Source organism: Astatotilapia calliptera, unplaced genomic scaffold (assembly GCF_900246225.1).
Source record: "Astatotilapia calliptera unplaced genomic scaffold, fAstCal1.2 U_scaffold_199, whole genome shotgun sequence".
Taxonomy (NCBI): domain Eukaryota; kingdom Metazoa; phylum Chordata; class Actinopteri; order Cichliformes; family Cichlidae; genus Astatotilapia; species Astatotilapia calliptera.
The window spans coordinates 1-27,288 of NW_020535728.1; the positions used below are offsets into that span (position 1 = coordinate 1).

The 27,288-nt window shown below is 41.1% G+C and overlaps 1 protein-coding gene and 4 non-coding genes across 9 annotated transcripts; all 5 read left to right on the forward strand.

Annotated features, from left to right (window-relative positions):
• Positions 1 to 4,372: 4,372 nt before the first annotated feature.
• On the forward strand, positions 4,373 to 4,445 carry trnar-ccu (transfer RNA arginine (anticodon CCU)). The gene has a single exon. It is a non-coding gene; the product is annotated as a tRNA-Arg (tRNA).
• Positions 4,446 to 4,451: 6 nt separating this feature from the next.
• trnam-cau (transfer RNA methionine (anticodon CAU)) lies at positions 4,452 to 4,523 on the forward strand. Its single transcript has one exon. It is a non-coding gene; the product is annotated as a tRNA-Met (tRNA).
• Positions 4,524 to 9,699: 5,176 nt separating this feature from the next.
• On the forward strand, positions 9,700 to 9,772 carry trnar-ccu (transfer RNA arginine (anticodon CCU)). Its single transcript has one exon. It is a non-coding gene; the product is annotated as a tRNA-Arg (tRNA).
• A 6-nt stretch (positions 9,773 to 9,778) lies between these two features.
• trnam-cau (transfer RNA methionine (anticodon CAU)) lies at positions 9,779 to 9,850 on the forward strand. The gene has a single exon. It is a non-coding gene; the product is annotated as a tRNA-Met (tRNA).
• Positions 9,851 to 10,705: 855 nt separating this feature from the next.
• On the forward strand, positions 10,706 to 26,780 carry LOC113017725 (copper-transporting ATPase 2-like). 5 transcript variants are annotated; one of them, XR_003271554.1, is made up of 10 exons: positions 10,706 to 10,768; positions 14,703 to 14,893; positions 16,100 to 16,227; positions 19,708 to 19,929; positions 20,006 to 20,169; positions 20,240 to 20,401; positions 20,491 to 20,583; positions 25,106 to 25,205; positions 25,422 to 25,477; positions 25,645 to 26,606. XR_003271554.1 is itself a non-coding variant. In XM_026160838.1 (8 exons), exons 1-7 carry the CDS (start codon positions 10,760 to 10,762, stop codon positions 20,557 to 20,559), a joined length of 945 nt encoding a protein of 314 aa, XP_026016623.1. In that variant the 5' UTR covers positions 10,706 to 10,759; the 3' UTR covers positions 20,560 to 20,583; positions 23,022 to 23,051. The 5 variants fall into 5 exon arrangements, 3 of the variants coding, with proteins under 3 accessions (XP_026016623.1, XP_026016621.1, XP_026016622.1); XR_003271555.1 differs by lacking the exon at positions 25,106 to 25,205; XM_026160838.1 differs by lacking the exons at positions 25,106 to 25,205; positions 25,422 to 25,477; positions 25,645 to 26,606 and adding an exon at positions 23,022 to 23,051.
• The last annotated feature ends 508 nt before the right edge of the window (positions 26,781 to 27,288 follow it).

Consider the following 27,288-nt stretch of genomic DNA (forward strand, 5'->3'; position numbering starts at 1 on the left):
GACTGAACTTGAGGTAAGAAGTTATGACCTGCAGTCTATCTGGGTCAGATATAAACCAAGTTTAGGTGGAGTTTATTTTCGTTGTGCTGACTTTTTACAGTCAGTTACAATAACTCGTACTGCGTGAGCTAGCATGACGGAGTTTCTATACAGCTGTTCGGTTGCTATGATGTTACTGATAGTGAACTTTATTTTATTCATAAGGTTAGTTAGTAGAGTTGCCAACGGCTCCTTAAAAAGTGGAATGGTCCCTCATTCAGAGAAAATATTACGGGTTTCGTATTGAGCTGAGAAGAGACGCAGTTTGTCCCGAACTTTAGCTAGAATGGGAAAAGACACAAAGATGGAGTTATTCTGTCTATATGCTGCACAGCTGCCTCTTCTCTTATCCCCCCCCCTCCCTCTTCTGTTGCTACTTTAATCATGAAACTGATCAATGATCAGCTGATCGTCTCTCTTGTTTATTTATTGCCCACTTTGCGCCAGAAAGAGGAAACCAGCGGATGTCGCGCTAAACAACAGCAGCACGTTTAAGCTTGATCAGCTGTTGTTAGAATTTATTTAATATATATTTCTAGTATCAGTTGATGTTTGCTGGAGCCACAGCTGTAAAGCTGCTGGTCATGATATCGGTTTGGATATGTGGTGAGAGGGAAACATGAAGATGAAACCAGGAGATGTCCTTACTGAATCATCAGAGCAGAACAGTGATGGAGAAACAGGTTTACCTTTTAGGTGACATGAATGAGTTGAAGGGAAGTTATGAACTCTTTCTGAGAGACAAATAACACCAAGATCCTTTTTCTAAGTAGCTGACAGCTGGTAACTGTGCAGGGGCGGATCTAGCAAAGTGTTGCCAGGGGGCCAGGTAGGGCATTAACAATGTAAAATAAGAACAACAATAATAATAAAGATGAAGTAACAAGTTTTTAGTTTTTTTGTTTATTCCAAATGATCATCCAGATGTCTGTGACATGTGATGACAAACACCATAATGGAAGGCCTTAGTCATCACATGCTTAAACTCATCATATATTTTTTGCATATGCTGAACAGGCAGTCAGACATGCTGTAACTGTGGGGTAGAAAACAGCATGAACACCATACGGCAGGGGTCTCAAACTCCAGTCCTCGAGGACATGGAAAAGTTGCATGACACTGGCCCTTGAGGACTGGAGTTTGAGACCCCTGTCATACGGAATATGACAGGTGTGGTTGAACTGCATGAAGACTCTGAAGTTTCTCTTCTCTTCTGGCAGGACAGGAATGTAGCCTTGTCCTGTGAGCCACTGTAAGGATGTACTTAGAGTAGAACTGGACTGTCACCGGCCTCAGGCTCTTCACCCTTTTCAAAGACAAAGCAGTCATTTAGATAAAATATTAGATATTGTTTACCTGTAGATGCACAAAGTAAATTTTGAAATGTAATTATTGTCAAGAGTGAACAAGCACTGATAGTGTAATCTACAGCTGTGGCCAAACGTTTAGAGAATGAGAAGTGTTGTTTGCTTATTTACAAAGTTTGCTGTTTCAGTGATAGTTGAATATCACATTATATCACTTCAAACAGAGGTGATCCAGTAATGCTGCACTAATGAATTAGACTAACTATTCACTTTAGCTAAAGTTATTAAGTTAGCTAAAGAGTTGGGATGCTGTGTAAGACATAAATAAAGCTAAAATACAAAGGTTTGGACAGCGTTTTGCATGTTTCCCTACTGTAGGGGTCTCTGCAAGCATACAGAGGGGCACTCTGAGAGGGTACAAGATGACAACTTTGGAATTCTACTAGAAACAGTCGATCATATTTGTTTGTCAAAGCTGAATTCAGGGCAAACTACGCTAAATTAGCGTTTTTAGCTAGCAGCTACAATAAGCATAAAAGTTACCTTACGGCTATCATTTGTTAACATGACGCTTGTTCTTATACATGTAATACATTTATTACCAACCTGAGAGTTTATCCGCTGGTCATTCAACATGATGAATGACTTCTGAAGTCTTAATTCAGCTCAAGATGCTGTAGATTCCCGTCAGTAACACTTTCGGTCCGCTAGTAAAACGTAGTTCTATTAATCTGCGCTTGAACCGGAACCGGATGTAAGTTCCAAAAAACTGAATTTTGGAACTGAAATTGAATTGTAGAACTGAAACTGAATGGTGAGAAGTGAAACTGAAATTATTCGAGAGCTGAATTTTTAAAGGATAAAATGCAGTTTCAAAGCAAATCAATTCATTTTCAAAATATAAAATTCAATTTCAATTTAGTGATGATCATTTTCAAACCATAAATTCAATTTCAAATTAGACTAATTCAAATTCAGTTTTCAAAAGCATTTATTCAAGTTACAATTCAGATTCAATCTGAGCAATTCAAATTCAAATTTAACTTATTCAAATTCAGTTTCTGATGGCACAGATTTCTGCCCATACACCGGGCATTTGCCCGGTGGGCCGATGGTGATTTTTCGTTTTTATGGGCCGATGTTTTTTTTGTTTTTTTTCCCCGTAACAGTATAAACACTGAAAGGTGGTGGATTGGCCAGATGCTGGGAGATGTGTAAAAATAACTCAATTGTTTGGTGGTGGCTATTGCGGAGCTTCCACAGATTCAGTAACATTAGCAAGTGGTGGAGGCCAGCAGATGCAACACGCTGGCAGGTGGATGATGGAAAGGCAGGAGGAGCAGAGGCCGGAGGCGGTGAACTGAACTTCAGGTAAGAAGTTATGACCTGCAGTCTATCTGGGTCAGATATAAACCAAGTTTAGGTGCAGTTTATTTTCGTTGTGCTGACTTTTTACAGTCAGTTACAATAACTGGTACTGCGTGAGCTAGCATGACGGAGTTTCTATACAGCTGTTCGGTTGCTATGATGTTACTGATCGTGTCAGGGTCCTTGGGACTGAGTGGCCCAGGGTCCCTGAGCAGTTATGTATTATATTATTATTATTATTGTTGTGTATTTTGGTGTTGCTCCCCCTTCCCTGTGCTTGTGTATATGTGTGTGTGGGTGGCTGAGCACTTGTTTATAGGCGGCGTCAGGCCTGGAGGGTGTGGCCCTGCAAGGGGACTGGCCACACCCGAAGCCACACACCTGCTGCTGATCAGGCCTCGTCGGGGGAGCTACTTAAGAGAGTCTTGGAGCTCCCACCGACGCGGGATCATTGCATGAGACTCCACGTTAGTCTTCTGTTCAGTTAAGTTAGTGTGCGTGTATGCCCGCAGTTGTATGTGTCCTGACGGCTGCGTCTATTGTTTCCTGCAGGAGGAGCGTGGAAGACATGAGAGCAGCGAGCACCGGGGGGTGCTGACACGGGAGCGGAGAGCACAAAGACACGGACTATTCACGGAGAGACACAACACGGGAGTCTGGGAAAACACGGGGATTTATTGTTACTTTGTTGCACACTGTAAATAAATACACTGTTTATACATAGAGCACCGCGCCTGGGTCCTCCTTCACCACACATCCCCACGGTCTGCCAGCCAGACCGTGACAGATAGTAAACTTTATTTTATTCATAAGGTTAGTTAGTAGAGTTGCCAACGGCTCCTTAAAAAGTGGAATGGTCCCTCATTCAGAGAAAATATTACGTGTTTTGTACTGAGCTGAGAAGAGACGCAGTTTGTCCCGTACTTTAGCTAGAATGGGAAAAGACAAAAAGCTGGAGTTATTCTGTTTTTACGCTGCACAGCTGCCTCTTCTCTTATCCCCCCCCCCCCCCCTCTTCTGTTGCTACTTTAATCATGAAACTGATCAATGATCAGCTGATCGGCTTTTGTCTGTTGTTTTTTTATCTCCCACTTTGCGCCAGAAACAGGAAACCAGCGGATGTCACGCTAAACAACAGCAGCACGTTTAAGCTTGATCAGCTATTGTTAGAATTTATTTAATATTAATTTCTAGTATCAGTTGATGTTTGCTGGAGCCACAGCTGTAAAGCTGCTGGTCATGATATCGGTTTGGATATGTGGTGAGAGGGAAACATGAAGATGAAACCAGGAGATGTCCTTACTGAATCATCAGAGCAGAACAGTGATGGAGAAACAGGTTTACCTTTTAGGTGACATGAATGAGTTGAAGGGAAGTTATGAACTCTTTCTGAGAGACAAATAACACCAAGATCCTTTTTCTAAGTAGCTGACAGCTGGTAACTGTGCAGGGGCGGATCTAGCAAAGTGTTGCCAGGGGCCAGGTAGGGCATTAACAGGGAGAGGGGGTCACAAGGAAATACTTTTCTTTCTTATTCTTATTTAAAATGTCTCGCTTTTAAATACAGCTTCATCTTTGAACTAAAAACCAGCTTGAAACCATGGCTCTCACTCGAACCCCGAAACAACCTCCAAAGAAAGGAAGTCAAGCACTCATCTTCCCCGGTGGCCTAATGGATAAGGCACTGGCCTCCTAAGCCAGGGATTGTGGGTTCGAGTCCCATCTGGGGTGCTGTCCAGCAGAGTGGCGCAGCGGAAGCGTGCTGGGCCCATAACCCAGAGGTCGATGGATCGAAACCATCCTCTGCTATGTGTTTTGGATGGCCCGATTCTCTGAACTGTGTCCAAAAACAGACGACACTCAGGTCCAGGGGCCCGTTCTTCGTACCTCGCTAAGTAGGTTAGCCGGATTAGATTGTTGACGATTTCGCGTGATCCTGGATCAGTCGGTTCCCCGAAGCTCATCCGGGACTTGCTGTCATAGCAACAGAGCCGTAAGCGTAAACCTGCTCGGGAGCAGGTTTACTTTATGTAAACAGGATTAGATCGCGGCCACGCAGGTATGTCCGCTTCATTTATACGAAAGCAACAGCGATATTTTTCCACTGTTTCACCATAAATAAATATTATCAATGTAACTAAAGATAATGCAGCACTTGATCCTTTTATTGATGTCACACAGATACATACAGGTCATTTCCTAAAAAAGGGAAATGAACTATTAACATTCTATTACATGTATGTGATTATTACAGATGTAATTCATATTTCAGAGTAGTAATTGTAAATTACTTCGTGTAATCAAGATGAGAGACCACGGCTATAAAAGCGAAGGTGGATTTGGGAAGCCTGTCGCAGCCATGTCCTGTCCATATACGCGACCAACCCATTGCGGAAGGTGCAAGATTGATAAGGAGAGTCCTCAGAATTCAGCGTATATTGCGGGATAGACAGGATCCTTTAGCTCAGCGCGACAGTGTGCTCATAGAGAGATATCGATATTCCCGTGAGGGTATTATTTACTTAACCAACTTGTTGACAAGGGGGTGCAGGACCACCACCTGTCTTTTTTTCCTCTGCCCTTTTCTTGGTTGCTGTTATGAACAAACTAACAGAGTATTACAGGCCAGTATTACCTTGCCAAGAGACGCAAAGCAATCTAAGAGATAAATATTACCATTCTGTAGAATACTCCTGTATTCCACTTTTACTTGTTCCCATGTTCTTGTGGGTCCTGTTGTGGCTCTAATGTGAAAGGGGATATAATATAACATATTATAATATAATATAATGCCATATGATATTGGACAATATAGTGTCATATGATAGATCTACCCTACCGCCTACTGGTGTTGGCCAGAGGGGCCGATGGCGCGATATGGCAGCCTGGCTACAACCGTAGCTGCCTCCACCAGGGTGTGAATGTGGGAGTGAATGAATAGTGGTATCGTAAAGCGCTTTGGGTGCCTTGGAAAGCGCTATATAAATCCAATCCATTATTATTATTATTATTAAATTACCTACGAGTTTGATTTGTCAGCAACTTTCTGCCAGCCCTCTCTCCTTGCTTTTGCAGCCTTTGCAGTGTTCTCTTGCGTTTTAATTAAACTCTGAAACTCCTGAAATCCCTCACTCATGAGTTCTTGCTCTGCTGCCGGAAAATACCGAGCACGCCCCTTCGACATTTTCGCCGACCAATCAGCGGGTTGCCGATCAATGTTTCTACTATCGATGCGTAGCCCCTTTTACGACACCCAGTGATGTCACATTCCTGCGTCCAGCTGTAGTAATCGTCAACAGCAGGTGTGTTCGGGGAACCGGATTAGCGAGCTCACGGTTAGCGCGATGATTTGATCTTGGATGTGTCATTTGATCTTGGATGTAGTAAGCGACGTACGAAGAACGGGCCCCAGGGCCCTATTTCAGGAAGCCGGTTTAGAAAACTCAGAGTGAAAAACGATACTCAGGGTTGAGTAACCCCGAACTGTCCAACTCGGAATATTCGGTTTCAGAAAGGCTGATAACAATTAGTTCAGTCAACGCGGAGTTGCTTTAACCCCAAGTGAAGCGCGCGGACGAGGATACATAAAGCCCTGATAAGCGGAGCACAGACTAAGCGAGTCACCATGGAGACGGAGGGAAAGAAGGCGCGGTCAATGTATTTCACAGCGCTTGAGGCCGAAATTCTGATGGCAGCATATGCCGATAACATGCAAATTCCGCGGAAAAAAGTAACACAGCCACAGCTGCAAAAGAAAGGGAGCATGCATGGCAAAACATAGCCGACAGAGTCAATGCGTGAGTGTTAATCTAAACATTGATCTAGGGATTTCCACCCATTTAACACGTTATTTTATTTGTTATTTTATACATTTTATTTTGTGATGTGATGTGAGCGCAGGTGCAACCCAACAGGCCCCAAACGTTCCTGGCAGCAAGTAAAAATGAAATATAAAAATATAGTCCAAACAGGTAAGGTGTAATTGTATTATGAGCCATAGTGCTTGGTCTGTTTGTCCCATGTAAATCAATTGCAGTTAGAGGCTACATTAATTTTCTTTCTGTAAGCACTTATTGAAATTATCTGAGCACATTACAAGTACATATTTGCTTACTCTGTATGCTCAAATGTGACCCGTTATAGCCAACAGAAAAAAAGCGGAGGCCCGAAAAACAGGTGGGGGTCCTCCACCACTCACAGAGGCTGAGCAGTTGCCCTCAGCCAAAACAGTGGGCGCCCTGTGGCCGAAGGCATCTCTGCGGGGACATCCTCTGAGTCAATAACCCCGCAAGACACAAGTGCCTACATAAGAGGTAAATTCAAAATAATACATGATGTGCATACATCCTTTCTTCACAGTCACCTTTGCAGTGCTGCTCATTCATTTGATAAACTCTACCATAATGGATTATTTTGTAGTGAAGTTATTTTCCGACTGATTTTGCCTTCCCTCAGTCTTGGTTGTCTTTGAGAGCATAATGACAATGAAGTGTAAGGTGATTGGTATGTTTGTTAATTGCCATTTGGTCCCTTGTAAGTTATAAGTGACCTGTATAAACCTCATATTCTATCAGTTGATGGTGATGGTGTACTGCATCTGGTGCAGCCTCCTGTTGAGCCAGACCAACATGCAGTTGTGAGTAATACTCCACAGATTATATGAGTTTACAGTAGAACAGCAATGTTGTTTATTTCTTTACTACAGGAAAATAATGAAGAAACATTGACAGCTGTTACAGAGGAGGAAGCAACAGAGACACTTTATGAGGTTTACATCTTTTAATACTTTGTGTACAGGAAATACAGGCGACCAATAAAGCCAGTTGAACAAAAAATCTGTTTATTCTTCTTTCAACATGTTGAGGTGATGGGTCAAAAGAAATGATTGTGACATATGGTGTCTCTGACTGCGCTTCCATCTTCTATGTCCGTGGGAGGGTCAGGATGTTCATGGTTTGGATCACTGCTGATGTCTGGTTCAGAAGGACAGTGTTCTCCTCTAATTGTGGCAATGTTGTGAAGAATCACACATGCCACAATAATGTCACATGCCCTTTCTGGGGTGACCCTGAGTCTTTGCAGGCACTGGAACCGGGCCTTAAGCATTCCGATAGTCATTTCAATTCTGGCTCTTGTCCTGCAATTAGCCAGATTATATCGCTGCTGTGGGCCCGGTTCAGGGTCAGGGTAAGGGGTAAGCAAATAGGGTAAACATGGATACCCCCTATCACCAAGCAAGTAGCCAGTGAACTCTCCTAAGACAGAAGGATACACTTCAGTTCAAATGTCCCTGAAGCAATTGGTCTTTATATATTTTACAGTATTCTCAACTCACCATGTCCAAATTTTGTGCTCAGTGTACATTCACGGAATATTTGTGAGTCATGGACAGAGCCTGGCCACTTGGCTTCCACATTTGTGATAATGTTGGCAGCATCACATATGATCTTCACAGTGCAGAGAACACAAATTAGCATCCATTACTATAATGAAATAATTTGTTAGTTTGAAATGCTACAGGGAACTATGTACCTGCACATTAATGCTGTGGAAGGATTTCCTGTTCACATAGTCTCCTTCATTTACTGAAGGAGCAATGATTGGAATGTGAGTGCCATCTATACAGCCAATCACGCCTGGGAAATGTAAAATTTAAGTAGTAGTTCAAGTATCACCACATCATAAATTAAGTTTTGGTCATCCTGATACCTGCAATTTTGTGGCATCCCTCTTTGATAAATCTTGTGGGTCTATGACCGGGGAACACCACAAACGAGTACAGGAGACGTTTCAGTGCAACTGTAACATTCCTGACTGCCCGACAGACAGTAGCCTTGGAAACGTGCTCAGCGTCACCAATATTATACAGAAAGCTCCCGTTTGCAAAAAACCGAAGTGCAATACAAATAATATGTAATGAACTGAGATCATGTCCGCGATGTGTCACATGCGTAATATATGGCCTGAGGATGTTATTCAAATAACTTATAGATTGTGCTGAGAAACGGTAACGTTCGCACAGAAAATCATCAGGAAATGATAAAATGTCCAAACGCGCTCTGATCACTCTCTCCCGGCGGAGAGCTCTGCGGAGAATTTGGGCTTCACAATCTACTGGCTCTTCAAGGAAGGGGCACGCCATGTCCGACACTTCCTACTGTCAGGTTTCCGACAAAGGGGCGGAGACAGTCAGGGTTAGTTGTAGTAAACCTGCTAGGGGGCAGGTTAGCTTCACGGAGTGTGTCGTCATAGTGACTCACTGAGGCTTCATCTGAACTCGCTTTGTGAAACCGAAAACCCAGAGTTTTCGTTAACTCAGGGTATACTTACTCAGTTTTTCCACTAAACCGGCTTCCTGAAACAGGGCCCTGTTCCCCAAAAATGCAGACAAGTAACCCTGTAGTACAGGCACCGAGTGAGTCAGTCATGTACGATAACTGCCCCCGATCACCAAAGGCCACTTCTTATGTCTACATAGAGCCTAGCACAGGGATTCCAAGTCCAGTCCTGGAGAGGCACTGTTCTTTTTTTCTTTAGCTTTTAGATGCATCCTTGTTCTGACACACCTGAATCAAATGAATGGCTTGTTGTCAGGCCTTTGTCAAACTTGATGCCATGCTGAAGAGCTAATTCAAGCATTTGATCCAGCTGTGTTTGAGCACGTCACACATGCTCCTGCTACTCCCCCTCTTTTAGTGGAACTAGATTCAGTGATTCAAATCGTTGGTACTCTCTGGTCTTCATGTGGTTTCACAAGTCTCAACAGACAACATAAACGCCCCCAAATAAAGTGGAGCAATAAGCACAGCGTGTTGGCTGGCCAGAGTTCTGGACACTGAGTTGCCCAGAGTGTAAATTATTTTCTCAGCGTTTCTCAAATGTTCTTAAATACAGCTTCATCTTTGAACTAAAAACCAGCTTGAAACCATGGCTCTCACTCGAACCCCGAAACAACCTCCAAAGAAAGGAAGTCAAGCACTCATCTTCTCCGGTGGCCTAATGGATAAGGCACTGGCCTCCTAAGCCAGGGATTGTAGGTTCGAGTCCCATCTGGGGTGCTGTGCAGCAGAGTGGCGCAGCGGAAGCGTGCTGGGCCCATAACCCAGAGGTCGATGGATCAAAACCATCCTCTGCTATGTGTTTTGGATGGCCCGATTCTCTGAACTGTGTCCAAAAACAGACGACAGTCAGGTCCTGTTCCCCCCCAAAAACGCAGACAAGTAACCCTGTAGTACAGGCACCGAGTGAGTCAGTCATGTACCATAACTGCGCCCGATCACCAAAGGCCACTTCTTATGTGTACATAGAGCCTAGCACAGGGACTCCAACTCCAGTCCTGGACAACTACTTTTTTTCTTTAGCTTTTAGATGCATCCTTGTTCTGACACACCTGAATCAAATGAATGGCTTGTTGTCAGGCCTTTGCCAAACTTGATGCCATGCTGAAGAGCTAATTCAGGCATTTGATCCAGCTGTGTTTGAGCACGTCACACATGCTCCTGCTACTCCCCCTCTTTTAGTGGAACTAAAAGTAATTAAAATAACACAACTGTAGATAAATAAACATACCTTTATCCTGTCAGCTAGATACTTGTCATGCTTAATGGCAACAATGTAGCGTTTTTCATTTCTCAAATGGTAATGGTGTTATATGTTTGATGGACATGAGCTTTATGAATTTCAAACTAAAGTATTAATTAAATTACTAAAAAAAATAAATAAAAAAGAAACCAATGCTCCTCTTGCATTCTTGTTAATAACTGCAATATATTAATCACTTTCTACTAAACTGGCCCTTTTGATTACTGCACTAACAAACATTTCCAGTCCCCGTACCTTAATACTAAACCTAAAACCAATCAATGACATGAGCCTGATGTTAACAGGTAGATTACCTCAGTTGATGGATCTGATTGGTGCAACATCTACCGAGTCAATAGTGCCTGTTAAAAAAAAAAACCAAAAAAAAAAAGTCTGGTATAAGACCATGACACCTGAAAGAACATATTTACATAACATGCAGTTACGGCGTGACGCAGGTGCTCATGATGCAGGTAGGCAGCAGATTGTGCATTTTGGAATGTTAGTTTATTTAAGCTTATTCACTTAAATAAGGGTAAAAAGCTTGCCTTTTTCCAAAGGGTAGAATCACCTATTTATTTATTTTTGATTAAAGATTTTTTAAAAATTGTCATTTGACAAATAACACAGTTTAACAGGTACTTGGAGGTTCTTATTCCTGCTTGAATGTACTTACATCTGATTATTGTTTATTAACTTCTCATTTAAATATCACAGAATCAAGGTTAACATGGGAATAACATTTTCCAATCCTCAGTGTCAACGTTCAAATAGTCTTCCGTATGATGCAGTTAGTATGTAGGTCTATTTACAAAGAGTAGTTATGTAGCATGTGAAAAGGATGACAACATGTCAGTTTAGTCAGTTAAATTCTCTATATTTACCAGGCAGTGAGCTTTGCATTGAGCTTAAGTAGACTGTGATACAAATGCACTTGTATATTTTTTGCAGCATGTATACAGTAATGGACTGGTATGAGAACACTGGAAATGTAAAAGATGGTGTGAAATTTGTAAAATTTCTCCTGTGTGATTTATTTCAGTGCTGCTGCAGTTTGATCATGAGTCAACATTGCAGTGTTTGCTTTTGCTTTAACACAAAATAGAAGTTGAACTCAATGCACAGATTCCCACTGATTATTCTCTAAATCAGAGACATCTGTTGTGTTGTAATAGAAATTGTTGTGCATTGTGTTTGTGATGAAATGGATAAAATGATGTTAATGCAAGTGCAACTCTGCTTAATTTTCTTTTTTATAAGGGTTGACTTTTCCCCTCAGTTCAATGAGATGTCTTTAAGCAGAGTCATGCTGGGAGGCTTAGGTGAAGGGCCAATCATGTGGTCTCCTGACATGACAGCCTTATAGTGGATTTAAAGTGTCCAGTAGTGTTTGAGCCATCTATCTAGCATCTCATTTTTCAATCCATAAATGTCTTAGATTGCACTTGAGAGGTACCAAAAACGTGTATTTTAAAGCAGTTTTCTGTGTAAAGAAGAAGCCAATTCACCCAGGATTAAACATTGACTCACATATTTGCTTTTGGAAAGTTGTTGACTCTTTTCTGACATGGCCACAATCTGAATGCACAACGTGACTAACAATAGGACTACAAATTAATTCTGTGGTTGTTGGTTTTCACTACAATGTTAAGATTGTAGTTAAAAAAGTACAAAATACACCAGGTCAGGGTTCAAGGCTTTTAGTCAAACTCATATAAATAAAACTTTGCTTTTAGGGTCTTACCCTGTAAATGATTTCTGTTAGCTTACTGGGGTCAGACAGGGGCTTTTCATAGGATTAAACAGTGGCTGGCTTTAGGAACTGTAAAGCTAAGTAAAAATTCATGTTGTTTCTCAGCTGAGGACTTAAAAGACTAGCAGAAACAGGGTTGTCATACTTACAAGTGTATTTGAGGTCTTGTGAAGTCTTTGTTCTTGAGCCACTAATACAGTCACAACAGCAACATGAATATGCAACATGAAGCACCAAGGAATTCAACATAAATGTGGCATGTCAACAAACCAAATGCAAAATGCAGCTTAATATAATGTGGTTAATACTTATTAAATACTTGATGAGTTCACTTTATCTGAGAAAATCTATATCCCAAGAAAGAACAACAAGACAAGTTCCAACAAGAATCTCATGACAGTTGGAAAACAGTTGGTATTTCCCCACATTCTGCAATGTATAAACTGTGTACTGAACAATGCCCAGCAATGTGGCTTAATGTGTGGCCCCAGTGATCTAATGGACAAAGTAAGCCAGGGATTGTGGGTTTGTGGTTATTTGCAGTAGCATTAAAAGTAGAAGTGGTCCATGGATAGTATATATATAGGTATATATATATATATATATATATATATATATATATATATATATATATATATATATATATTAGGGGTGCAACGATATTCGTATCGATATTGAACCGTTCGATACAGTGCTTTCGGTTCGGTACGCATATGTATCGAACAATACAACATTTGTAATTTATTTTATCAACTTTCCTTCTGACGATGCTGTCTGTGTGGAGCGCTCAGTGAATCTGCGTTCGACTACTCCGCCTAGGCTGCACTGTCGAGCGCAGATCCACTGAGTGCTCCACACAGACAGCATAGTCAGAAGGAAGAGCGCAGGGCACCTCCCCCACCCTCATTCAGATCTGGCGTTTGGAATTATTTTGGTTTTCATGTGACGTATGACCCTGAAGGTAAGCGAGTCATGGACTAAAGTAAAACAGTATGTTGGATGTGCCATGCAATGCTCAATTACATGGGTGGGAACTAGTGTGTTAGCGCAGTTAGCTCGTTAACGTGTTGGCCGTCTAGCCCCATGCACGGGGCGATCTGCGGTAGCTCGTTAACGGAGATTTGCCGTGTTGTGGTGTTAAGGTCATTTCAACGAGATTAACCTGAAAGCACTAGTGGGAACACAACGAATATGACTGCACATTTACGCCGACATCATCCTAGTGCAAAGACAAAAACAAGCATGCTACTAACTTTAGCCGAGTCATTTAGACAGCTGTTAGCACATGATTCTCCTTATGCTGCTGAGAATATAGCCCAGAAGAAGCGGATAGTATAGCTTTTATTTTGGAAAGAGACATTTCTCTGTAATAAACTCTCTTTTCCAAAGATGAGTGATTCCTCAATCAGATACAGGGCTTGCAATATCGCTAGCCTGACATCCTGGGGCTAGCGATTTTTTCAGTCGGGCTACCAAAATCTTTCTCTTCCCTGCCCGTCGGGCTATTGTAGGAAGGAAAAATATATGTCAATGCTTTTGCATTCTTTCAGAAATGTAGCTGGGTAATTATGTCATTGGCATCGGTGAGCCACTGTCAATATGTGACATATTGAAATCGCGTTTGAATTTGCGCTTGTTTTTTTGCTTTCACTTTGCAATCGTGTGAACTGTGTATAGAGAGCGACAGCACTGATCTGTGAGTGATGATAATTTGTGCACCAATTCCTCTGACATCGTCTTATTAATCGTTAGCTTACTATGCAAACATGACAAGTGAAATCTCCCGCAGCAAGCTTAAACATGTGAGAGGTTGATCGCGCAGAGAATCGCTGAGCTTATGTGAGTGAGTGTGTAAAAGCATTTCAGTTCTGCTGAGCCAAACAAGACAGGTCAGGGTGAAGAAGTGACAGCCAAAGAAAAGCTTACCACAAAACGGAGAAGTTATGACAAATCAGACTATAAGGCAAAAAGAAAGTGCAGCTTTATGGTTTCATGGACAAAATAATTTCTGTGGCTGCAATATGACGAGCTAAATAACCAGGGCTGCACATAAGTGGTCCGCAGGTGCGCATTCGCTGTCAAAATAAAAAACACGCACAAGGGTTAGGGTTAAATTTAAAAACTGTACTTTTGAGTTAAAATATATATTTATAATTTTAATAAATGACAAATTAAAAATGCATGAACATTTTTTTTGTATCGAAAAAATATCGAACTGTGACACCAAAGTATCGAACCGAACCGAACCGTGAATTTTGTGTATCGTTGCACCCCTAATATATATATATATATATATATATAACTGATATGTGCAAAGCACTTTTTAGGGGCTTTTAAATGTGTGGTGACGCTTATATGTAGAGCTTTGTGTCATCTGAATAATTTAGGTCAGAGTTGCTGTGATGTTCCAGTTCTGATGCTCACAGACGTCAAATAGCAGAAGCCTGATAGAATTACCTTACACTACAGTTTCTGGATCTTATCCTTCTGTCTTACTACATATCTTAATAATAGCATTCTGTAAAGACGGCCTTTATTCTTAAAATATGACCTAAGATATTGTAATTTTAAGATAAATTGTAATAATTATTTTCCCTACATTTCCAAAAATAAAAAAAATGCTGAATTGATATGCTCTTCTGTTGTCCTTCCAGGAGAATGACCATGACATTGAGAAACAAGGCTTTGAAAACCTGGCCTACGAGTATGGGAGCCAAACTGAGCTCTGCCCTCCACCTAAAGCTGCCTCAAGAGCATCTTTTAAACTTCAGCGGATCACCTCTGAGCATGAGGTCCACATCATCCAAACCAGAATCTGCAGCCTGAATGGAATAATTGCTGTCACATAGAGCTGGGCGATATGAGATTTTTTCATATCACGATATGTTTTTTTCATTTCAGGCGATAACGATATCTATCACGATATAAGCCAAATAACTATATTTGTAAGATTTAAATGTGCCGTTGCTCACAAGTAAAATGTGAAATAATCAGCAGCTTGTTTTTAAATATTTATTTCCCATAATAAGTTCAACAGAAGAACAGACAAAACTGACTAACTTTTGTCAATATCAAATAAACTGAGAACTAAAAGAAAATTCTCAATCTCTCCTTGTTGTATAGCTGAGCTTTTCAAACAGTTTTAACAGTTACTTTAGTCTGACAAAAGCCGAATGACGAATTAGCGCTTCCAGTCAGAGACTGAGGCTATGTCCACACGTACACGGGTATTTTTGAAAACTGAGATTTTACGTTTACGTTTTAAAAAATAATCCCGTCCACACATAAAGGCAGAAATGAAGGAAAACGCTGCTATGAACATGCCAAAGCAGCAGGTGGCGCTAGATTCCTAACCGTGCAGAAATGTTGGCCAATCAGAAGTCTAGAAGCCTCGGTGGGAAAAAGTAAACAAAGCTGCGGCATAGAAGCAGAACCGAGTCGTATGTGTGGAGGGACAGTAACTGTGTGTATATGTAAGCATTTAAACACTGCAGAGAGTAGAATTAACAGTAACAGTATTGTAGAAATTCATTTCACCGAAACAATAACGCGGCGCACAGTGTGACGCATGCACCAGTTTATTGTATTTCCAGACTTGCTTTCAGCACAATTTACAGTGCACGCTACTCTGTTTTTTGTCAGACTTGAAATAGCCGAAATACCTTCACACTACGGAACTTCTTTGGCTCTTCCGTTCGACAATCTCTCCGGCATTGGAACCATTATCTGTTTTCTCTTCGGTCACGCTCGGTTGATTTTTCTAGTCGGCACACTCATTTCCTCCATTACCCGCTGGCTGCTTCCCAAACAAACACACGTGCGGCTTGGCACTTGTGCTGTACGTAGCAAGTCACGCGACGTGACGCTGCGGCTGTGATTGGTTCAGCTCTGCGCTACTGAATTTGGATCGGCTGACCTTTTTTTTTTTTTTTTTTTTTTTTTAAGAGGACAAGAGCGGCGAGGTCTATCGCGATAGCTTAATTTCTCTATCGAGTAAAAGTTATATCGCGATACATATCGTTATCGTTCTATCGCCCAGCTCTACTGTCACATGGTCTGTACCCAACAGTTTGGCCAAGGTGGACTATGATGCTTCAGTTATTCCAACCAAAGAGATCGCCCTGGAACTACAGACCTTGGGATACAGCGTGGAGTCTGTGGTGCAGATCAGGGTGGATGGTATGCACTGGCAGTCCTGTGTGCAGTCCATTCAGGGACAGATCGGGGAGCTGCAGGGGGTTTCACATATTCAGGTGTCTCTTCAGGACAAAGCAGCGCTGATTGTTTTTCAGCCTCTTCTAGTCACACATGAAGAGCTGAGAGACAAAATTGAGGACATGGGCTTTGATACTGCTTTGTTATCTGAGGACCCATCAGTAGAAGATTTAAGTTTCTGGCAGAAAAAGGAGGTGGATGCCTCCACCCAGACTGTAACCATTTTGATTGGAGGGATGACTTGCAGCTCTTGTGTGCAGACAATAGAAGGGAGGATCTCTCAGATGACTGGAGTGCGGTTCATAGCGGTGTCCCTGGAGGCGGAAAAGGGAACAATAACCTTTGATCCCTATTTGACAGAGCCAGAGCAGCTCAGGGCAGCTATTGAGGACATGGGCTTTGACGCCTCACTTAACCCTCCTGCCATCCTTTAAAAAACTCACACCCATCACCCTAGGGGTCATTCTCAGCCACGCCATAAAAAGACCATATATCCATATTTTATTCCACTTTAAATTAGCCAACCTTGTAAAACTACTTCTCCCTGAAATATTCATGTAAAGTTTTAATTATATTTTCGTTGTTTTAACCCTTCAAATCCCAGTGTTATTACATGAGCGCCCTGTGTTATAAGCCCCAAAAACCAAAAAACGAAACTAAATATTTCCACAAAAAACCAGTTGAAGTAATATGTGATTGTCATTATAAGTAGGCCTTTAAATGGACCAAAGATTGGCACCAACATACATTTTGACCTGCCATTATTTTTTTTGCATTTTTTTTGCAATTTAAAAATTAAAACTTCAAGGCCCTGAGTCTTCATTGACATCCAAGAAAAGAAGAAAAAATAAAATCATATGATGATAATTTGGGGTTGAAAAATAGCGTTTATAATGGAAGTCAATGGGCAGAAAATGGTCCCCAGGGTGATGGGTGTGGGGATTTCTGCTGCTAAGCCATTTTAGGCTGATTTAAGGAATTCACACTGGAATATTAACATTGACAGGTAAAAACTATCCTGTGGCAAGTTTGGTTATATTCCACTGAACACAGTGGAAATGGCAGCCATTTAACACATAGCAGTGGCACAAAAAGGTCCCAAGAAGGCAGGAAGGTTAAAGGTAGGTAACAAAAATAAATGTTTGCTTAATGAAGCTTTTAAAAAATATATTATTTTAGGATTATTTCAGTTTTCTTTTTCAGTGTGTCAAATCTTAATAAATAGTGAGGGTGACAACTGACTGAACATCCAGGGAACAGTTAGCATTTGTTTTTGCCATCCTGTTTTTCTTTAACATCTTACTTGAGCTCCGCAGCACTTGGTCCAGATCACAACCTAAAGATCCCAAAACTTCTCCAACATAAAGGGACACAAACACTCAGGAACTAGATACCTTACCCATTAGTTCACATGGTAGCAGGTGTTAGCTTGACTCCAGCTGATCAGGCTTGGACAAGAAGTTGTGCATTTTAATTTATTTTGGGTAGAATTTGGCACAGGTTGGTGCATTTTTTCCCTATCCCTATCTTTCCATTTCTGAGTTTGTACATCATTTCCCCAAATCCTCTCATCTGGTCTCAGTGCCTCTCACCAGAGATGCAAGAACAGTAGCACAGCTGGATCATCTGACCAATTTTTAATTTGTTATGGCCCACTGCTGTATTGGCTGATCTCAGGTGTCAGGGCAAGACAGAAACAAGAGGTAAAAAGTAAAAAAGTAAAGTCTACATTTTATGCAATATAATAATAATAATAATAATAATAATAATAATAATAATAATAATAATAATCTTTATTATTATTATTATTATTATTAAAGGCATACACAGACCAATGGGATGAACATGAAAAACAACTCTCATGCCTCAGTGGCACCTCATCTCTTCATCTGGTATTTCTGTCAGGCAAGGAGTGAGTTGGGAACTCAAGTATCTTTGAACTAGTTTTTACACCCGAGGTATAAAAGCACTCATTGTTTGATGTCCTTGGAGGGGTTTGCTTTCATTTAGGAAATGTCTGCCATTAACCGTAAAATCGTGTACATGCTATCTAAAGGGTTTCTTAGAAGAGGTATGTTGTTTAGAGTAAACCAGAAACTCAACGGTTACTCTGGGAACCAGACAACTGTACTCCTCAGTGAAACTCTGAGAGCCCTTATCCTTACCAGGGCTTTAATTGCAGAAACAGCCTGCCAAGATGAGGGATTAATGCAGGCAGATTATGAACAAATTCTTTAATTTCTCTTTATCTTGCTCAGCTCTCAGTGTCAGGTTTTATTGGCCTCTATTGGCCTCTTATTGGGATAGAAGTTATATATCATGTGGTTGTATATCATATGCCAGTGAGCTGTAAAAAAGTCTATCCAAATTTCTCAAACTAAGCAAATGCTTGGTTATTTTCTCTTCTGCATTATCTGTTTAGCAGAAGGTGTGGGAGAAGATTGTGGACTTAAAGTAAAAAAAATAAAATAAATCCAGCTTGCTTTAGAAATGCCATTCATGCTCGTTTCCAATTCTGTGCTTTGAAGCTATATGAGAATTAAACAATCAAAAATCATTCCTGTTTACTTTGTGCGCCTTATATTTCCAGTACAACAGGGAATCATGCCACCTGCAGATGTTCTCTGACGACCGAGTTGTTAGTTCCTACCATGTTATCCAATCCATTAATCCATTTGTTTCACTGTGAAGGCATACAATGTTTTAAAGAGTTCAAGCAAACAAGTAACTTATGTTCCTATTGCTTTAAAGTTTGGAGATGACCCATGGAAAATAAGGCTTTTTCCTAATTTGTGTGAACCTGACCGTTGACCTTGAAGCATTACATACTAAAGTTTTATATCTTTACCCTTGTCTTCTATAAGTTGTGAAAGTTTGACATTTTAAGATATATTCATGCATGCGTGATTTTGCAAAACTTTATGGCGTCACTGTGATGCCTCTCCAGGCCTTTTCACAGGATATATTACTTGATATTATTCCTTGAAGTGTTTTTTCCAAGGTCAACTTTGACCTTAAACAATAAATGTCAATGTTAAATACTTAGCCAACCTAGGTACTCATGTCCCACAGGGCCTAGTATATTGCTGTGAAATCTGAAAAATTATGGGTGATATAAAGATTTTACTAACTTTCACATCTGGTATGACCTTGACTTTGACCGATTTTCTTGAAAATTTAATCACCTTGAGCTGTTATTGGTATCTATTGGTTATTGCTATCTACCATCACACAAAATTCGAAAACTCTGGTTGCCACACTGCTAACAAACAGACAAAAAAAATGAATGAAAGAGATTATATCCTCCCTCCCTTCAGGAAGAGAATAGGATGAGTTTTTAAAATTTCTAGTTGGACTATGGTGATTGAAGATTCTAAGTTGAGCCTCATAAATCTGTAGAGCTACAAACTTATATGGCGCCTCCATATTTTTTTGTCCTTTCAGAACCTATAAAGAGTGTTCAGAGTCATGAAAAGTCCCAGCCTGTAAGCTTTGGACTTTCTGACATGTCAACAAACAGGCCTGTAGTCAGCAATGGGACGGGTTCACAGGCACCATCTGCAAGTTCGCCTGAGATAAAAGCACAGAAATGCTTCATCTGCGTTACGGGGATGACCTGTGCCTCCTGTGTGTCCAACATCGAGAGGAACCTGCTCAAACACAGAGGTGAGCGACTTCCAGGGATGAGGCATTTGAATTGAGATGAAGATTGTTGATAAAGTGTACTGTGTTTGTTAACCAGGAATCTTCTCAGTGTTGGTGTCGCTAATGGCCGGTAAGGCAGAGGTGAAGTATGATTCACATGTCCTGGATGCTACTGCAGTGACTGAGCTCATCAAAGACTTGGGCTTTGGTGCCAAAGTGATTGAGGATAATGCAGTAGCACATGGAAAGCTGGACCTCACTGTAAGTCTGCGGGACACCATATAATGCAGAATTTTGTGCAAATTCCACATCACATGTATTTCACATGCAGATAACAGGCATGACGTGCGCATCATGTGTCCACAACATCGAGTCCAAGCTCAACTTAACCAGAGGGATCCTCATGGCTTCGGTCGCACTGGCAACCAACAAAGCTCAGGTTGAGTTTGACCCAGAGGTGCTCGGACCTCGGGATATTATCAAGCTCATCCAGGTGTTTATCACAGGACTTTTAAAAGCTATCTTAAACCTACAATTTTTTACACATGCAATTTCACACCTTGGAGTTTCTCCTCATTTCAGGGTCTTGGATTTGAGGCCAGGCTGGCTACATGGCAGCGTCCCCAGCAAACCATGTGGAAGTCAACCTGACCGCGTAGCTACTCATGCAGCAAGGTGGTTCCCCTCTCTTCCTAATCTGTCTTGGGTGTGTGAGGGCTCAGAGAAGCACTTCCAGTTCATTAAATGCCTCTCACTTCATACCCCATCATTCAAAGTTGTTAAGAATACATCACACTAAGTGTGCATTTATGTCTCATAGTGATGCATTGTACATACTAGGAGTACACTGCTGCTGCTTAGTGTAGTCTAGACCGCGGTCAGCTCCTCGACTAGATGGATGAGGTCCCGATGATACTGAGATTTTTAATTTTGATCATTTAGAGACAAAAAACCTCCACGAGGCTTGCATATTTCTGGTTCATGCTCCAAGTCACGCACATATAAAATTATAATAAATAAGATGTAATGTTAATGGAACACCTTGAAAACCCATCAAATGTCAATGAGAAAGAAATCATGCTGGAACAAGAAGACGTCACAGCGTTAGACAGAAATGAAAATGATCATCCTACATCCCAAAAATCAAAGTAAAAAAATTACTATTAAATTTTACTTGATAACTAAATCAAAACTAATGCACGAGGACAAAAACGATGGTTGACTGCACTGACACTTTGATTAGCAAATAAAAAAACAAAAACAATCATTTTCACTTAGTTATTGGATGTGTATATGATCTGTTTTAATAAGTTATTTATTTTCATATTGTGAAATAGCCTAAAAAACAGACTAAGCATTCTAACTTTGTGCTATTCAGTCAGTCCCATACATGAACATGGACACACACTTGATCTTGTTTTATCTCATAGTTCTTCTGTTTGTTTCTGTTTTTAACGTAGAGATTTGTGATGCTGTGTTTTCTGACCACAGTCCTGTGATGCTTCAAGTTCCTCTTGCCCGTACCTCAGTTAAACCGCGCTGCTGCTCGCCGCTGTCGTATTTTTGACCCGTCCACTGCTGAGCAGTTTTTAACAGTTTTTAACCAGAACTGTAAAATCCCGGAGCTTTTGTGCAGCCAGACTGAGGAACTGAGCTCATGGTTTTATTCCACCTACCAGATTGCTTTGGACACTGTGGCTCCGTTAAGAACCAGGCAGCCTAAAACTAAATCTGACCCCTGGCTGAAGGCTGTCAGACGCAAGTGCTGTCGAGCTGAGCGTGAATGGAAACAAGCTACAAGTGTCATTCCAGATGCTAAAGGACTGTTGGCATCAATATCAAAAACCTGTAAAAGATACCAAAAGACAACACTTATCTGACATTATTTCATCAAACTGTCGCAACCTGCATGTTTTATTTAACCCTAGAACACTATCGCTATAAATAGTAACACGATCACTAATGCCGGGTGATTTTTACCCGGTATAATATAACCAATGAAAAGTAATCAAATATATCAAAATATGACAACACATGACAAATTAGAGTGGTCTTCTTTTACTTTCAACTGTGCCATGTCTAACAAAATGAAAAATAAAACTCCTAAAACAAAATAATGACTCTGGAAAGCTGGTGTTTGGTCCACCCATTCCTGGGACATTTGAGACTTCCCTGGTGATGGCACAGACTCCTCGACACGCAAACAGCTGCAGGAGTGAGAAATCATGTAAATGTATTTTCTCGGGTGTAAATCACCCAGCGATAGTGTTCTAGGGTTAAAACCATTAACTCTGTTCTTAGTGCACCACATACTGACTGCAGCCTGTAAACGTTTTTTTAAACACTTTTTTATTGAGAAGGTCTCCTCCACCAGGGTTCAAATCTCTTGGCAGCCCTACTGAGACCCCCAATGTGTATTTAGATACCTTGACACAGTACGTTAAACCAGCTGTGACAAACCTGGAGGTCAAAGTGAACTCTGACCTGAAGCTTGTCAGCCAGATTAAGGCAGTGGTAAAATCAAGCTTCTTTCAGCTCAGGCAGCTGATAAAATAAAGACATTTATTTCACAGCAGCACTTTGAGACAGTTATCCACGCCTTTGTTAGCACTCGGCTGGATTACTGTAATGCACTTTATATAGGGATCAGTGCTTCATACGTTACTCGTTTACAGTGGCGTGTCCAGCGGGGTGGCCTTGGGGGGCACAGGCCACCCCCCCAACCAGACTGGCCACCCCAGGTGCCACCCCGAAGCTAAAACAATAAAATTTAATGAAATATCAAATGTACGATTATGGCTTCACAGTGAAGCTCAGATGTCTGAGGGTAAGTGAATGCAGCACCGGCTTCTGCACTATGAGCATCATGTTAGCAAAGGTAGGAGAGCCAAGCACGAAAGACGGCACCACAGAAAACATTTTTTCAGCGAAAGATTAACAAGTTAACATAGCTGGACTAGCCATCGGACATTTGCACAGTGGGCTGATGACTTATTTTTTTTTATTTTTTTTGTAATGGCATGAACAATGAGAGGTGGTGGATTGGCCAGATGCTGGCCGATGTGTAAAAATAACTCAGTTGTTTGGTGGTGGCTATGGGGGAGCTTCCACAGAGGCAACAGATGGATGAGGGAAGGGGAGGCAGGAGGAGCAGAGACCCGAGGCAGCCGCCGGTTCGAGTGTCAGGTGAACTGAACTTGAGGTAAGAAGTTATGACCTGCAGTCTATCTGGGTCAGATATAAACCAAGTTTAGGTGGAGTTTATTTTCGTTGTGCTGACTTTTTACAGTCAGTTACAATAACTCGTACTGCGTGAGCTAGCATGACGGAGTTTCTATACAGCTGTTCGGTTGCTATGATGTTACTGATAGTGAACTTTATTTTATTCATAAGGTTAGTTAGTAGAGTTGCCAACGGCTCCTTAAAAAGTGGAATGGTCCCTCATTCAGAGAAAATATTACGGGTTTCGTATTGAGCTGAGAAGAGACGCAGTTTGTCCCGTACTTTAGCTAGAATGGGAAAAGACACAAAGCTGGAGTTATTCTGTATTTACGCTGCACAGCTGCCTCTTCTCTTATCCCCCCCCCCTCCCTCCCTCCCTCGTCTGTTACTACTTTAATCATGAAACTGATCAATGATCAGCTGATCGTCTCTCTTGTTTATTTATCTCCCACTTTGCGCCAGAAACAGGAAACCAGCGGATGTCGCGCTAAACAACAGCAGCACGTTTAATCAGCTGTTGTTAGAATTTATTTAAGATTAATTTCTAGTATCAGCTGATGTTTGCTGGAGCCACAGCTGTAAAAAAGCTGCTGGTCATGATATCGGTTTGTATATGTGGTGAGAGGGAAACATGAAGATGAAACCAGGAGATGTCCTTACTGAATCATCAGAGCTGTGATGGAGAAACAGGTTTACCTTTTAGGTGACATGAATGAGTTGAAGGGAAGTTATGAACTGTTTCTGAGAGACAAATAACACCAGCATCCTTTTTCTAAGTAGCTGACAGCTGGTAACTGTGCAGGGGCGGATCTAGCAAAGTGTTGCCAGGGGGGCCAGGTAGGGCATTAACAGGGAGAGGGGGTCACAAGGAAATACTTTTCTTTCTTATTCTCATTTCAAATATTTAGCTTTTATTAAATAATTATCTGAATCTTGCGAACAAATTTTTTATCTGACGTAAAATGTATAGAAATCATACATATACCAAAAAGACAGTGTACATCACTGTCACAACAGCGTTTGTTTTCATTCAAAGGCTTTATGGCTTTAATACCTGGTGGGCTGGTCTGTAGTGAAAATGCCCAATTTTTTGTCCCAGTCCAGCCCTGCAGGTTAATACTGGCAGTGTCACCATGCCAGCTGACTGTATTTCATCATCAGCCAGTGTTGTTCTTTATACATCAGTATTACCAAAGTTTACCATAAGGCAGCATAGAAAGTATTTACTTGCTTTCAGGTGTTATTCAAATGTTAGTCTTTTCAGTTGTTTCCACACTTTTTTCCTGTTTCAAAATCAAACACCAGTTTGTGAGAAGATTATCTTCTTTTTTTAATAGGCATTGGTTTTGCATTGGCATTGGCTAATTTGCCAATTGTATGTTAAAATGTTCGTATTTTAATATTAAAAAATGTTTTTGCCCAAAACATATGTGCACTACATGTCAGTAAAAATACTATGCAAATATTGATGTCCTTGACTGCTGAATAAACACTGACTGATTGTGTCTCTTGTACTTTTTATCAACGCAGTATCTAAAAACTTTGCACCGTAGTGGTTAAAATCTCATTCTAATAAGAGTTAAAAGCGCATTTGGTTATTAGGTTTATAAGATTATTGAATTATGGTTAACGGTTGGTAGAATTTTTTTTAAACATTATCTGCCAATTACATCTGGCACCCTTCTCCAAATCTGTGCCCCTACCTGGCCCCCTAACAAAAATTTTCTAGACACGCCACTGTTAAGGCCTGACTGGTGGCATTGGTGCCCATTGCTTTACTGTGCTGTTGGGTGTGTATGTGGGCTATCCCTTGTACCTGACATTTGACTGGGCATCACTGTGTTGCTATGGCATGATCCTGGTAGTTGTTGTTAATAAAACAATAACAAATTCAAATTCAAACATTGCTGCATTCTTCTGTCACTGAGGATTCCAAACCTGCACTCAGTCTCCTCATTACTTTGGTACTGAACAGACAAACCTTGGAGCTCCTGCAAACTTTATTCACAAACTGCAACTATTTTACACAAATCTGCGACTGACAACAAGCACAGAGACTTCAAACAATCACTGAAGTAAGGACTGAAAGATTTACTTTTAAACAATAATGATTAAGACCTTTTTCATAAGGTTGTTTTCCCTTGATTGCCAGCTGTTACTGTTTTTATCTTCATATCTTTCATATTTGTCCACCTAAACAATGCTTTAATGATACAGTTTGAGAAGTTTGATATGAATTTATCCAACTGACTTGAAAATGAAACTGACAACTGTCCTGTAATCTTACACAGAGAAACCAAATCCTGCGTCTTTGCCTTGACAGACGCCTAAAATGGCTCGAGCTGTGGTAAGTTACCCTTCACTGTGTCTGTTTCTAAACATTAAATCGCGTGAATTTTTAAAGAAAAATCCAACAACAACAACAATAATATGTAACAGAGCAAAACGTCAGATGACTTGAATGTTCCTCTGCAACACGAGATCCCTTTGGCTCAAAGTCTGCTTCCTCCACAGGCAAAGGAGAAGCTCCCACACTCATCCAGTGGAGACCGTTGTGCTCTGGACAATGAAGTTCCCGCTTTCATGTTCAGACCTATCAGTGCACCTGCATGTGAGCTCCCAAGTCCACCACCTGCTGATGCCAGCTTTCAGTCGAAGGACACAAACAAGATCATTCACCCAGATTTGAAAAATGATCGTTCATCCCTGGATGATGAAGTGGCGTTTTTCATGTGTCCTACTGATGTTCCTCTGCCTCCGAGACCTCCACCCACTGCAGAGTTACGTCTCTGCAGAAAGCGCAGATATTCTACTGTTTTTTCTGTGGAGGATGAAGAGGAACATTTGATGCCTAAACGCATGAGGCTGATGAGTTCTGATGTTCCAGTTTCTTCAGTTCCTCCACCTGCTGATGACAGCTTTCATTCAAAGGACACAAACAAGATCATGCATCCAGATTTGAAAAATGATCGTTCATCCCTGGATGATGAAGTGACGTTTTTCATGTGTCCTACTGATGTTCCTCTGCCTCCGAGACCTCCACCCACTGCAGAGTTACGTCTCTGCAGAAAGCGAAGATATTCTGCTGTTTTTTCTGTGGAGGATGAAGAGGAACATTTGATGCTTAAACGCATGAGGCTGATGAGTTCTGATGTTCCACTTTCTTCAGTTCCTCCACCTGCTGATGCCAGCTTTCAGTCAAAGGACACAGACAAGATCATGCATCCAGATTTTAAATATGATTGTTCATCCCTGGATGATGATTTGGCCTTTTTAATGTCTCCTCTGCCTCTGACACCTCCACCCATTGCAGAGTTAGGTCTGGGCAGAAAGCGCAGATATTCAAGCGTTTTTTCTGTGGAGGATGAAGAGGAACATTTGCCTCAGCCTAAACGCATGAGGCTGATGACTTGGGATGTCTCTAAGTCTCCAGCTGCTGAAAAGAAGTATGTTTGCTTTACGTGTCCTGAAGATAAGAGGTCTGAGTTACCTCTCAGCTCCCCCCAAGGCCATCCACCATCACCGGTCAATAATAATGACACTGACCAGTGTACCATTCTGCTGCCTCCTGAAATCCCAGTACCTCCAAGTCCTGCCCCTGTTGGAGTTCTAGAAACTGTTGACTTTCCTTGTGTTGATAATTAAATACGTGTTTGTAATAAATTTTTGAGCAAATACATCTTGAAATGATTCAGTTGCTTATGATGGTTATTATTATCCAAACAGTATTGTTCCTAAGAAGATCTTTACTTTTTCTACTTATTTTCTCCATGAACTATTTTGATGTCTATTTTGAAGATCCACTCATATCATGACAGTATGCTTATTCTCAGTAGAGTGTATAGCCACATCTGAAGAAAGAATAAATTAAAGTCACTCATTAACAACTTACCACATACGCCGGAGCTGAATTCAAGATGTAAGCAGACGTTTCACAGATATCTTGGTTGTCTTTCCATTTCCTACACTAACAGTATCCTGAGAATTGTCTTATACAGCTGATATAAAGGTGAAATTTGATGACTTAATCGAAGCATCATCAGCTTAAATGCAAATGAATCCACTGTACTTGAGGTAACCTAACACTGACCATGAACGCCACAATCACTGTGCGCCAGTCCAACACAGTGCTTTACTGTGAACTCACCACAGTACTGC